The sequence below is a fragment of the Seriola aureovittata genome, chromosome 12, assembly GCF_021018895.1.
Source record: "Seriola aureovittata isolate HTS-2021-v1 ecotype China chromosome 12, ASM2101889v1, whole genome shotgun sequence".
Lineage (NCBI taxonomy): Eukaryota > Metazoa > Chordata > Actinopteri > Carangiformes > Carangidae > Seriola > Seriola aureovittata.
In genome coordinates, this window is record NC_079375.1 from 2,035,203 (window position 1) to 2,049,844 (window position 14,642).

General features: G+C 42.7%; 1 protein-coding gene across 1 annotated transcript; it reads left to right on the forward strand.

The window, feature by feature from the left end:
- Positions 1–694: 694 nt before the first annotated feature.
- Positions 695–14,605, forward strand: tmem68 (transmembrane protein 68). Its single transcript, XM_056391410.1, has 9 exons — positions 695–840; positions 1,305–1,463; positions 3,065–3,238; positions 6,146–6,245; positions 7,130–7,297; positions 7,829–8,022; positions 9,488–9,548; positions 10,014–10,153; positions 11,010–14,605. The coding sequence occupies exons 2-9, from the start codon at positions 1,404–1,406 to the stop codon at positions 11,112–11,114; spliced, it is 1,002 nt and encodes a 333-aa protein (XP_056247385.1). The 5' UTR covers positions 695–840; positions 1,305–1,403; the 3' UTR covers positions 11,115–14,605.
- The last annotated feature ends 37 nt before the right edge of the window (positions 14,606–14,642 follow it).

Sequence of the window (14,642 nt, forward strand, 5' to 3'; positions counted from 1 at the left end):
ATATAATACAGCCCTTTAATCATACCTATCAATTGGAAACTTATGTTTTTAATTCTTATAAAAATATCAATGTGTATTGTGCTTTTATTTATACCGCTCTTCTCTTTTTACTTGCTCTTATTCATTTTATTGTCATCACTTCTACTACGCCTTCTCTTTTATCTAGTTTCATTTTTCTGTGAAGCACTGTTTGAAAAATGCTATATAAATAAAGTTATAATACTAATAATAACAACAACGACAATAATGATAATGGTAATAATAATCATCATCATCATAGTTATTGATATCTTTATTATTATTATTATTATTATTGGGCTGACTATTCGACTATTATTCGACTTACATTGGATATCCTATATTGCAGTTACTAAATGAGTATTGGGTCTATATATTTGGATGATAATGTCATATTTTGTATTTATTTATATTTATATCTTATCTTTTTGTTTGCAATTTCTCCACCCTTAGCTCTCCTTGGCTTTCATCTCCTGCATGGGTTTTACTTCCTTACAAATAAGGTTGTTGAAAGTAGAGTTCTCTGTGTCACTAGCTGTTTTGCGCTTTTATTTTGAAGGTCAAAGACGTGCGCTCCATGGTCGAAACGGAAGTTTAATTTTCATGTTTTGCTGCTGGTGAGCGGAACTTATCTGCGGGTACCGTAGTTTTCCAGGGACTCCGAAACACTCTAACACCGGACTGTGTCACAGCCAAAGCGCTCCGGGGTCAGGACCAGGACCGCTGTCAGCTAACAGCTATATATGTGTTTGGTGTTTTGGTGTGACATTAAATGAACAGTGGTGTGGTTTAATGGCTCAGTTTACCGGGTGACTGTCCAAGGTAACGTCTTCGGTGTTTGGTGACGTTTACTCTGAAGGCTGCTGTCAACTCTCTGATTTTCCATTTCCGCTCATTTAACCTCAGTTAGCTGAGAGTTTTACCGCGGCCCCTGGCTACAGCTGTAGTGTGTAGTTTCTTCACGGGTCTTCTCCTCTTAGCTAGGCTGTAACATTAATCCACACACTAAAGCTAACTTCCATTAAATGACATACAGCACAGCTGTCAGTACAATAACAGGGCTCGGTGTCGTGTCTCGGTAGCACCCGTTTTTACTGAATCTTACTACTTACTGTTCTACAAACTGTTCCTGACGAATCATTCAAAACCCCTCAAATGTGCCTCTGTTGACCTGACACTTACATGTGTATTATACCTAAATTAAATGCAGTGTAACAGGAAATGTTTCCGCTCATGGATGAATGGAGTTATTGTACTGAGTGGTGTTTCCTTGTCCCCTCCTGTAGTTGACTGTGTACAGCAGCAGATGCTCTCCATGCAGAGGGATCCTTCCCCCTGAGGCTGCCGGACTGCCCGATCCTGTCTGCAGCCTCTCTGTCAGCAGGATGTCCGACATTGGGAACCAGTCCTGCCTGACCACAGCAGAGGACACGGTCTCTCTCCTGGTATGAACCCTGTCTGTTTAGTACTGGCACTGTTTGTTCTCTCTGTACATTAGGCTGTGTTCATGCAGAGATTTTGTTTGAATTACTTAAAGAAAGAGTTGATTACGAGTGTCTACTTGATCGGATCAGGGTTTGTGATTACAGTTACATGATGAGGCGGCAGCAGCTCAGTTGTTAGAGCGGGTTGGTCATTCATTGCAGGGTTGTTGGTGTTTGAGGAAGACACTGAACGCCAGACTGCTCCTCGTGTGTGTCACACTGCCATATGAATGTAATGTATTGTAACTTTTACTAAGAGAGATACGCTCGGCTTATTGTTAAATGTAAGACATTTCTGCATTGGTTGAAAGAACAAGCTGTATATCAGGCAATAGAAATGGTTTCAGCGCTCAGGTAAAAGTAGCCAAATGTACGATAACTATTGTATTCATAATGAATAAATTAGTGAACTGACAGGGAATTCATCACTCACTCGGCTTTGGCTGATATTCGCAAATATTTGAACATCACAATATAACTTTCTTTTCTTCTGTCCAGCTGCAAAGTCTGACTCTCATTTCACTGTTTGCTTACTGGACATTGAACCTTGGCATGTGACAGTATAAAACTTTGAACAGCTGTTTAGTGGCAACATCAGTTATACCTCAAACATAAAATACAATTATATAATTATATAGTATTTATATAATAATGAATAAACTTCTCATTTGATGACATGGTCCTCAAGTTTGCTTTGGTATAGTTTATGGTTTGAAATGCTCGACCTGAAGAGTTTTTGCTTATTGCATCATAGTCAACTTTGTCAGTCCATGGATGAGTTGTAAGCCCTCTGGCACAGATCCATACTCTGCAGTCTGGATTTGAATGTAGGACAGTTTGATAGTTTGAGCTGAAATTAGATATTTCAATTTCAGTTGCAATTGTCATTTTTACATTTTATTTTCACTGAAAAAAACTATAAAACTGTTGATGTGATTTCTTTGTTGTTGGTCTCGTACCAAACGAACATGTTCCTTCACGTCTGGAGAATGTGATTTGTTGGCCGGGGCGTCTCTGTAGCATCACAACACGTATGGTGCTAAAAATGCTGTGACGCAGTTTTCCTTCATCAAAGAACCTGCGGATCCTGTGATCTGGATAGTTCACTTAGCCACAGTGCAATTTTCGATTATAATTTGATTAATTGCGCAGCTCTAATCAGTACATTGTTAAACAGCATTTATTTCTCACGTTGTAGCATCTGTTGGGACAGCAACTGTGTGTGTGTTATGTGTGTATGTGTATAGACTCCCAATACACTCACAGCTTAGTGTGCCTGCTTAAAGGGTCAGTTCACCCAAATCCCCTTTTTTTCTCATTTAACACCAATGCTGATATTGGTGTTGATTTGCTCAGATATCCACCTCTTGTTAACCATGAATCCACTACAATGGGGGAGAATAGAAATCCGTATGTGTTGCTCAAGTCATTGAAAAAATGATTTGACAACAAGACTAACCCGTACAGCTACTGTATGTTCGCAGCATCGTCCAGTAGCTGCTGAGATGTTTGTGTCTGCGGTGGTGGATCTAAGTATTGTGTGTGTCTTTGTGGCTCCACAGATGTGTGTGTTTCACGCATGGGAGGAATGGGCAGGGCTTGGTCAGCTGGAGGACTACCTGAGTGTTCTGGAGTACCTGCTGTGGGTCTTCACCCCTCTGGCCATCGTCTTCATCGTGCCCTTCCTCATCGTCATCCTCCTTTACCTGAGTATACTCTTCCTCCATGTCTATAAGGTACGCACACGCTCCTCCTGCACCGCATGAACAGTGAATCACAGCTCGTGTCGTTTACCGGGCGCTCACAAATGATTTACCTGCCATCCAGTATTTTTAGTCATAAATAATAAAGGCTGGTGCTATAACATGATACTTGTGTGTTACCGGAAAGGAGACAATACGCTTACTGCAGCACAGCAATAAAAGTCCTGTTAAGAGATAAAAGGTTTCTGCCCACTGAAACACTAGAGGGCTTTTAATTTGAAACGATTACAGGAAGCGTTGCATGTGTATTAATACATAATGCCGTAACTTTAATAGGGCAAATGGAATCGGATCATGTGGCTTCATACTAAAATACGCTATGAGCAACTGTACATATCAAACAGAAGGAGATAGACATAAATAGCTGCCTCTAAAATGCATCTTACGTTCTGATAAAGCCTGGTGTTATAACATGATACGTGTGTACTACTCACTTTTTAACCTTCACATAATTCGACAGAATGTGACCAAAGGGTCTGTTAAATGAGCACAGTGACAAACAGTCAGCAGTACAGGTTTGAACTGAACATCCTCAAACTACAAGTTAAAGTAGTCAGCTCAGAGTTGATTCATGGGATCACAGGCCGGAGCCTTTGTTCAGCTGCTCCAACATCTCGAGCAGGCAGCTCTAAACTCTGAACTGAACAGATAAGTTACAGAATAGCACAGAGGAAATGAACAACGGGAAAATAAAGCTCTGTAAATGTTGTGGACATTTGAGCACCCGCTGTTGAGTCATCTGTTGGTAAAGTTCACAGTGGTAGAATACTGTCAGAGTAATGCATTAAACATTTATTGTTTGGTGAATAGTTCGCCTTTTCTCTGTTGCTAAGCAACGCAGTGTTGCCGAACACTTCCTTTCCGCACTGATCGGGTTGTTTTCAGTTGGAGATGCTATTGCTCCTTCACAACGATCATTATTCCCTCGTGACTGAGTCGTATCTTGTAGGTAATTCAGCATCGTGTTTCCAGAACACTGTGACGTGGAATGACAGCAGCTCTTTAAGACTCTTTGTGATTTGGTCTCAGTGAGTTAGGAGTCCTCTCCACTGCTTCTACCTTCTCCCAGACTTAGGAGCTACTTTTAGCGCTATGTGACTTTGTGAACAGCTGTTAGTCAGAAAAATGAGGAGTCCTAAAGTTAGGACTGACACGCTGATTATTTGTAGAAGTTTCTCCTGAATCGGCAAGTTAGGATGCTTTGTGAATACCTACCCTGGTCATTAGCTTATACATAGGCAATTGATTCAATATTAACTATTGTTTAACTAATGTTTTTCTATTCGTATATGTATTTGCAAGTTATGCACCTGAAGGGTATCTAAGAGTAATGCTGAGTTTCTGAACAGTTGACCTGATCTGTTGACTGGCACGTCCAGCACCAGTCGCTGAAATGAAGCTTAAACAAAGGTGAATAGTTGGAGTAATACGTTTTGGACCAAACCACTGAAATGTACGGTGTCCCTGAGAGCTCAACACACTGCGACTTAAGAAAACACGTGCAAAGACACAAACACACTGCAAATTCAGGAAACATCTTCATCAATTTGACAACACGTGCACTGCAAATTCACACAACACAAAGGAAGTGTTTCAACACTGAAAAGTGATGAACCTGGCTGGGACGCACTTGTTCAATTAATTCAATAACAAGTGTTTCCCAGCCAGGTTCATCACTGTTATTTTTTGCCTTACTTCCAATACAGCGAGAGAGAGAGAGAGACATGAAGTCAGGAGGACAGGAGAGAGAGAGAGAGAGAGAGAGAGAGAGAGAGAGAGAGAGAGAGAGAGAGAGAGAGAGAGAGAGAGAGAGAGAGAGAGAGAGAGAGAGAGAGAGAGAGAGATGAAGTCAGGAGGACAGGAGAGAGAGAGAGACATGAAAATCAGGGAGAGAGAGAGGGAGAGAGACAGAGACATGAAGTCAGGGAGACGAGAGAGAGAGAGAGATGAAGTCAAGGAGAGAGAGAGAGAGAGAGAGACATGAAGTCAGGGAGAGAGAGAGAGAGAGAGAGCGTGAGACAGAGACATGAAGTCAGGGAGACAGGAGAGAGAGAGAGAGAGAGAGAGCGTGAGACAGACATGAAGTCAGGGAGACAGGAGAGAGAGAGAGAGAGAGAGCGTGAGACAGAGACATGAAGTCAGGGAGACAGGAGAGAGAGAGAGAGCGTGAGACAGAGACATGAAGTCAGGGAGACAGGAGAGAGAGAGAGGGAGAGAGACAGAGACATGAAGTCAGGGAGAGAGCGATAGAGAGGGAGAGAGAAGAGAGACATGAAGTCAGGGAGACAGGAGAGAGAGAGAGGGAGAGAGACAGAGACATGAAGTCAGGGAGAGAGCGATAGAGAGGGAGAGAGAAGAGAGACATGAAGTCAGGGAGAGAGAGAGAGAGAGAGAGAGAGAGAGACATGAAGACAGGAGTGAGAGAGAGAGACATGAAGTCAGGGAGAGAGAGAGAGAGAGAGAGAGACATGAAGACAGGGAGAGAGAGAGAGAGACATGAAGACAGGAGAGAGAGAGAGAGAGAGAGACATGAAGACAGGGAGAGAGAGAGAGAGACATGAAGACAGGAGAGAGAGAGAGAGACATGAAGTCAGGGAGAGAGAGAGAGAGACATGAAGACAGGAGAGAGAGAGAGAGAGAGAGAGACATGAAGACAGGGACAGAGAGAGAGAGACAGAGGATGATATGGAGCAGAGGGCCCTGGGTTGGACCTGAACCCCCACGCTTCTGTGCTGGAAACACGTGTTGTGGGACTGAATTTGTAGCACGTTTGTGTCTTTGCATGTGTTTTCTTAAGTCGCAGTGCGCTGAGCTCTCAGGGCCACCGTAGAAATGAGAGCCATACAGGATGTTAGAATCTGTTGCTATTGTTCTGAACAGAGGAAGAATCAGCTGAGGGAAGCTTACTGCAACAACCTGTGGGATGGAGCCAGGAAGACCCTGGCTACTCTGTGGGACGGACATGGAGCCATATGGCACGGTAAGATTCTGTCACATAGCATTCAGACAACAGTTATACACCTACAGTCAACAAGAAGAAACGACAAAGGAGAAAGATTCTGAGGTGAAGGAGGTCAGTAAGGACACGGTTAAGATAATATAACAAACTTTGTTCATCCCAGAGGAAACGTTGGTGTCAAAGATGCTCAGTGTTCTTTCAGTTAAGCTCCAAATTCTTCAGACCCCTTCCATTTTTATACATTTTATTTTGTTGCAGCCCCATTTTCCCTCATCACTCTACACTCAATACTCCATGATGACAAGGTGAAAACAGAACTTAAAAAATTTGAACAATTTACTAAAAATTAAAAACTGAAATATCACATAGACATAAGTATTCAGACACTAATGTAACTCCTGTGCTTTTCCTGCTACGCCAAGTCACTGTTCGAAAGTCCTGTAAGAGAGAAATACAGACTGATAAATGAAAGGACAAAGCTGAATAAACGAGTGGAGAAACCCAATGAATGCAGATGCTTCCACGCAGGTGCACTGCAGGGTACAATGAGGCAGTTAACATCCCATCATGCTCTGTGGCGGGTACGAAAATGTTGATGGGGTCCAGTTGATTCTGATTCTGTATCAAGGGGAAAAGATCCGTCTAGAGTTCAGTGTTGGGGTTCAGATGGCAGGAGCTTCAGTCATAGAGATGCTCAGCTGGTGTTTCCATAGTAACAGTGACTAAAGCGACATCTGCGTTTAGATCTACGGGAAAGACGACAGTAAACAGTTGGATATTTGACGGCCGTGATGCTCGTGTGTTAGCGCGATATATAAGGAAACACTTGTTTTTAAGCTGCAGGTTACTGATTGTTCATGGCCACAGCTCTTAAAGAAATAACACGTACGCCTCATGTGTTCCAGGCTACGAGATCCACGGGATGGAGAAGATCCCCGACAAAGGCCCAGCGCTGATCGTTTACTACCATGGAGCGATTCCCATCGACTACTACTACTTCCTGGCTAGTGTCATCATCCAGAAGGGACGGACCTGCCACTCTGTAGCTGACCACTTCCTCTTCAAGATCCCAGGTGCTCACTCCGTTTCACACATGTGAACACACATACACTTACCATAGCTTCTGTCGCACACATCAGGGCTTGGCTAAAACTTAAACATTAAACCTCAATATGTGTGTTGATAAAAGCAAAAACGCAACAAAGTGCAATGGAAAGAGACTTGGTGAATAAATGATGATCAAGATGAAGCATGTGACTTGCTTCTATTCTTAATTACAAATAAAGGTATATGGAGTTACAGTGATGTATTTATTTTTCATAGTTACAGCTGATTACTGAATGCTTCTGCAGCATGTTTGTTCACATTAACTAACAGGTGCTATAGAGGCGTTGCACCAGTTTAAACTCACCTGTGGGTGTGACGTCACCCTCTTCACACATACCGTGTACGCACTAACCCTCACCCACATACTCAGCTTTCCTCTGCAACTCAACTGGTTTTTCCGGAATTTCTTTTCCCTCCCCATCGGCTCTTTTTTCCGAATCTGCTGCGTCCCTCCCCCGTCTCGTCTGATTCCCCCCCCCCCCCCCGTTTCCTCTCAGGCTTCAAGTTACTGCTGGAGGTGTTCAGCGTGATCCACGGTCCTCAGGAGGAGTGTGTGCGGGCTCTGAGGAACGGCCACCTGCTGGGCATTTCTCCGGGAGGAGTGAGGGAGGCTCTGCTCAGTGATGAGAACTACCCTCTGCTCTGGGGCAAACGCAAAGGCTTCGCTCAGGTCGCCATCGACTCTCAAGTGGTGAGTCGCCGTTATTTTTCGTAAATTCCACTTGACAGACACGGTGGGAGATGTGGTCAGTTCTCTTAGGAATCCCATCAGTTTCTTTCAGACAGCACATTACAGTGTTCAGTAGAGATGTGGAGAATGTTTTTGGTCGCCTTGAAAGACTGATGCAACACGGTCTGTTCCCTGCTGTGGAAATCCTTACTGAACCTTATTGTATGTAGAATTATTTACTTTGTTTTTTTTATTTGTTAGATTGAATTCCCTTACAGAAGGAGTTAACAACTCTATGAGCATATATCCCCCCACCCCACCAAAAAAAACCATACATACACATACATACTTTAGCTGAGTAAATTTAAGAAGATACATTAATTCATAAGAATAAAGAAGAGAGAGAGAGAGAGAGAGAGAAAGAGAGAAGAAAATACAATGAATAAGGTTGAACTCATTTTAAACTATATAGTTGTTCTCATTCCTTTCTCCTCCCTCCCATCCCCTCCCCCTTTCTTTCCCCTCTCCCTTTGTTTTTTAAAATTAATTTTAATTTTATATAATATTTGTTTTCCGGATCCTCGTCCATCTTATGTCAAATACTTTTGCTAGATTCCTGATCCTGTGATTAATTATCTCAGTTTTATACATTTAATTAATTGCAGTGCTGTTGTTATTATTATATTATACTTACTTCCATCCAGTATTTCTGCAGAACAGGGCAGGACTGAAAGATATGGGTGTGGTTGGCTTCTCCACCTCCGTAGAGAACTTGCTGCTTGGTTGAAAGGTGTTATAAATTTTCCAGCGCTACTCTCTGCAAATTATTGAGCTAGTGGTTTTCCATGTATTGTTCCTTATGTCCATCCATCTGTTTGTATGCTGTGCCATAGTCCACCACATGCCCTACCTCCATTAACATTATTTATTTGGTATTGTTTTGTTGTTTTTGTATCGAATATTGAATAATGTTTCATTAAAAGTTGTTTCAAACAGTCAGCAGTGTCTGAAAATAACCGATCAGATCTAAGTGTCCTGGCGTAATTGATCACATGACCCACTGTGTCTTAGCATGTTCTGCCAGCAGAAGTCTGATGATACTGGTGTCTGGGCAGAGCCCTCTGCCTGGCACACACACTGTGGGTCATATATAAGGAGGCAGTTCACTAACAGGTGGCACTGTAGCCATGTTGCTAAAATCAACCAGCTAAAAATTCATGGATGAAAAGCAGCAGCTCTGTAATAACAGACATGTAGAATCATTGTTAGTTTGTGTGTGCACATGTCGTTCAGTGTGTCATGTGTTTGTAGAAAGTTTCATCATTTCATATTCCTCACAGCATGCATCACTTTTAATAACAGCTAATCAAAGTGATTAATGTTTGTCCAGTGAACTGAACAGCTGCAGCATCGTCCTCACTCATCTTCCTCTTCCTCTCTGATCCTCTCTGATCCTCTCTTCCTCTGCCCTCTCTCTCTCTTTCAGCCAGTCATTCCAATGTTTACTCAGAATGTGCGGGAAGGCTTCAGGTCTCTGGGAACACTCAGTAAGTGAAATCACAAAGACGACACACACTGCCAGGTTCACACAAGACTCAATCTCACACACACACACACACACACACACACACACACACACACACACACACACACAGGAGTTGTGTCGTTCCACATGCACGTTGTATGTTGGCGTTGTTGTGTCTGTCCTGTGTGGAGAGTGGAGTGACACACAGTGTATGTGTGAGTCAAAGTGTGTGTTGATAGTAATGAAGGAACATGTGTGTGTCAGAGGACTGAGATGTATCAGACTGTGATACACACACAGTGCTTAGAGTCCCCACATGGAGGATGTCCAGACTCATCCTGAACACAGGGTGGATCAAAGTGAACTGACCTGACTCAGGCGGATGTGAATCTGATTGGCTGAGTGTTATGTCACTCCTCTCTTTGTTTCTCCATGTAACTCTCTCTCTCTCTCTCTCTCTCTCTCTCTCTCTCTCTCTCTCTCTCAGGGTTTTTTCGTTGGCTGTACGAGAGGTTTCGTCTCCCTGCGGCTCCAGTTTATGGAGGATTTCCTGTGAAGTTCAGGACCTTCCTCGGTGACCCCATCCCCTACGACCCCAACATAGATGCTGCAGAGCTGGCAGAGAGAGTGAGTCCACTGAAGCTGATGTCCTGCTGACAGCTTTTCTTCTCCTCTCCCCTCTTCTCCTCTCTTCTCCCCCTCTCTTCTCCTCTCTTCTCCTCTCCTCTCTTCTCTTCTCTTCCCCCCTTCTCTTCTCTTCTCTTCTCTTCTCTTCTCTTCTCCTCTTCTCTTCTCTTCTCCTCCCTTCTCTTCTCTTCCCCCCTTCTCTTCTCTTCTCCTCTCTTCTCCTCTCTTCTCCTCTCTTCTCTTCTCCTCTCTTCTCTTCTCTTCTCTTCCCCCCCTTCTCTTCTCTTCTCTTCTCTTCCCCCCCTTCTCTTCTCTTCTCTTCCCCCCCTTCTCTTCTCTTCCCCCCTTCTCTTCTCTTCTCCTCTCTTCTCCTCTCCTCTCTTCTCTTCCCTTCTCTTCCCCCTTCTCTTCTCTTCTCCTCTCTTCTCCTCTCTTCTCTTCTCTTCTCTTCTCTTCCCCCTTCTCTTCTCTTCTCTTCTCTTCTCTTCTCTTCTCTTCTCTTCTATTACTAATTGCTATTAATAATAATGATAAAGAACATGTTAAAAAATGATAGTAAAATAAGATGGAATAGTAATAGATTAATATCACAAATACAAACACAAACACACACCACAGTCTTCTACTTCTTCCAAATGTATCAACCAACCACTGACATCAATAGTGCAAAGTGCACAGTTTCAGAGCTACTTAAAGGCTAAAGGCTAAAAGCCTTTAACTAAATCTATTATTGTATTTTTTGTTTGTTCTAACAATGACATTGTTGAATCCGTCCAGCCAAACACGTCACTAAACAATAGCTGGCATCTCATCATGTGTCTACTGGACGTGGCTGACGGAGGTTCTGTCTCTGCAGGTGCAGCAGGCGGTCCGGTCTCTGATAGACCAGCACCAGAAGATCCCGGGGAACATCCTGCGAGCTTTGTTCGAGAGGTTCTACACCAAACACAAAGAGCGTTAACACCAGCAGAACCGCCACAGACAAACTGTCCAGCGTGTGATCAGAGCGCTGCAGCGTGCACAGGTGTGGTGGAATATTTGCACGGTTTCTTCACTGCCCCCCCCCCCCCCCCCCCCCCCACACCACTGACTGACTGCAGCTGAGGCTCTTTTCACATGCGTGACGTTTATATTGCACGTTTCAGATGTGTATTTTTGTCTACACGGACTTCCTTTTTCCCAGGATGCATCTGATTAAAGCCAGACTTCCTACAGTGATATCAGACTTGACAATAATCAGACCTCAGAAGAAGATTAATAAAAAGATCATTGTTTTTATCGGTACACAGAGACACTATATCAGAGTTGTTGTGACGTTAGATGTAGGGACGACACTGGGTAAAATGCACTCGTTACAACACAGGTGTTACTGATCTCACCGGACATCAAGACCTTGAGACACGTGTGAATATCTGTAGAGAAGAGGTGTTACCACCTTCATCAGACAGTTTTCAGATTCACTTTGTGCGTCTGGTGGTGAGTTTAAATGTGAAACGGAGCTTTTGTTTTTCACTTTGACACCCGATCCTCCACCATCGTCCTGCAGGTCAGCTCTCCTCTAGTCACATGATCAGGCTCTGCTGCTCTGTCATGTGACTCTGCTGCTGCACAGAGCCTACGCTGTCAGGTTATAACCGTATCTCCCACTGAGTATTGATTACTAGTATTTTACAAGTGAAAATTTTAAATTGATGAACGTGTGCACTGCCACTGATACACGCTTTGTTAGTAGGACTGGGTGTTACAATCCCTGAAGTTACAGCACAACAATTGGGGGTGTTCTTGGAGCTACAACACATCTTCAGTTGTGTCCCTCGACGTTTTCATAGCAGCAGTCGGGCGGATCCAATACGCTGATTAACGAAGGATCCCGCTGACATGAGGAGCTAACCCGTGCCAGCCCTGATTGGCTCTATTCCCTCCAGTTGAAAATGATGGTGGGTGTGTTATGTGATCGGTGGTGTGCCTGAACACCGTTGTAACAGGAGTAACACTGACTACCATGGCAACTGTGGTTAGATTGTCAGTTAAAAACATGCAGGATTCAGACAGTTTATTGAACAGAGATGTTTGAACATTAAGGTCAACAGGAGATTCATGATGTCGGTCAGTCTATAAATTGTTTGATTGCAGTGACTTTACAGACAACTGCTTGTACTGATGATGTGTAACAGCACTTTGAGTTTGCACAGCTTCAGCGTCACACACACACACTCACACACACACTAATGACCAGGCTGCAGGGTCGGACCAGAGCTGGACCTGGTTTAGGTTTGATGTCTTTAAAGCTGGAGTTCAGTGTCTGAACCAGAGTCACAGAAACACACTGACTGAGCTCAGGTCACAGGAGAATGACAGCATGGTGTAGGTGAGATTAACTTGTTACACAGTAACACAGTGTTTCTTATATTGACCATATGGACATATTCCAACCCTTTTATTAATGGATGAAATGATGGTAACCTTTTATTTTCACGTCTCTTATTAGTTGTCTAACTTCCTGGAAACTGTCACAATAATTTCCTCTAAAAACAAAATCAGTGATGTTCCAGTTGATGTCTCTGTTAACCAGCTGTGACATGGAGGTGTGACAGAACGTCCTCAGGCACGTTTGGTGTCCAGATACTTTTTGGGACAATTTTCAACTTTTTTCCAAAATATTTTATAAAGTTTTATTACCTATTATACTTATGTACATAGACACAGAGGCTAAACAAGATAATAGTAAGACTCGTAAATGAAATTCAGACATGGCCTGGGTCAGACTGTCACAGAGGTGTTGATTCACCTCTTTGGTCTTTATGAAGCTGTACTTTATGTTGTATGAAATGATAGTATATTGAGAGGTGTTCCTATTATTTTATCCATTGTTGTACAAATTATCTGCTGATATTTCTAATATAATTGACTACAAATGACACATGCTAGAAAACTTTAACTGGGGGGCATTTTTTCCCCTGTATTCTGACAGCACAGGGAGGGAGAGAGGGGATTACATGCAGGTCAGACCTGAACCCTCTTTATGGAACATAGATGGGAAGGTTTTGAATTCTGCTCAAATAATTTATCAAAAACTTTTTTTTTTTCTGTCAGTGAACCGTCCACTGTTACCTGAGTGATGCTCACTGAAATGTGCATGTGTATACACATATCTGTGTAAACTGATTAAGAATTTGCATTTTAACTAATTGAATAATTGACAGAAAAAAAAACTATCGATTAATCAATAATGAAAGTAATGGTTAGTTGTAGTAGCCCTGACAATTGGACTTTGTGGTGGTGAACCTGTGAAGGTGTCAAACTGAGCCGACAGGAGGTCAAGGCGCAGCAGGATGATGTTTAGTAAAGAGGGAGACTTATACAGACAGAAAAACAAAGGTATGACGAGATGTCACTTTAAATTGTGTTGAAAACAAAACAAATGGATGACAGTTTGAATGATGAGTCCAGCTGTTAAGCAGAAGCCGGATGGCATCGGCACTTTGAGCTCCTTCACAACACAAGTAAACTGATCAAACCTTCGTTAGAAGTGCATTACATTTATTATCCATCACTGAGTATTTTTTCAAATTGAACTACAGATACATATGTAAAAAAACAGATGTGTGTGCACGTGTGTGCTTGTGTGCGTGTGAGTGTGAGTGTGCGTGCTTCACTCAGCTAGAAAATGAAACTTCTTGCCCGACAACTACCTCGGTGTTCAGCCCAAGTCTGGCCCATATACTTCCACATCTGGACAGATTCCAGCTGTTATCCTTTGGTACTGACTGACAGCTGGAAGTTTATTTGTGTTTTGGCGCCAGAATTGTTCCAGATGTGGAAGTAGCATCTTACAGCCATGCTGTATATGGGCCAGATTCGGGCCGTGGAACCGGGTGTATACTGGGCCAGAAGAAAACAAGCATGTGGCCCGAGTATGGGCCGGATTTACTTTGCTACCTGCGCAGTGTCCCCCTCACAAAGCTCACGTATCTTTTCACTGTAATATTGATCATATCAGTCCAAATACTGACTCCTCACTTCATCAGTGCAGACTGTGTGTTTATATGAATGAAGAAGTAATATGATCCTCAGTTCTTCATCATCACAGCTGGAAACTAAACAGGTGTCATGTAACTTTTTCTACTTTGGAGATAAAGTGTAATAATCAGTGTAAATATATATACGTGCATGTGAGTAAATATTGTGATGAACAGATGGTTTTGCACATGTAGTCCTCAGAGTATCAGAACATCACTGCCAACTCAACTTTAAAGAAGAAGCCTTTGTGTGTCTGACTGAACTTTAACTGGATGCTTTACTTCTGTCGACTCGTTGCCTTTTTCCATATTTATGTTGTTTCTGTTGAGATGATCTAATATGTATTTTTAAATTATGGCAATATAATATAAATGTTGCACTTTTAAATATTGAGATCCAGTTCAAACTGTTAATAAATCTATTTTAATAAGATGTGTAATGTGAATTCCTGTCTGTGTGTGTGTGTGTG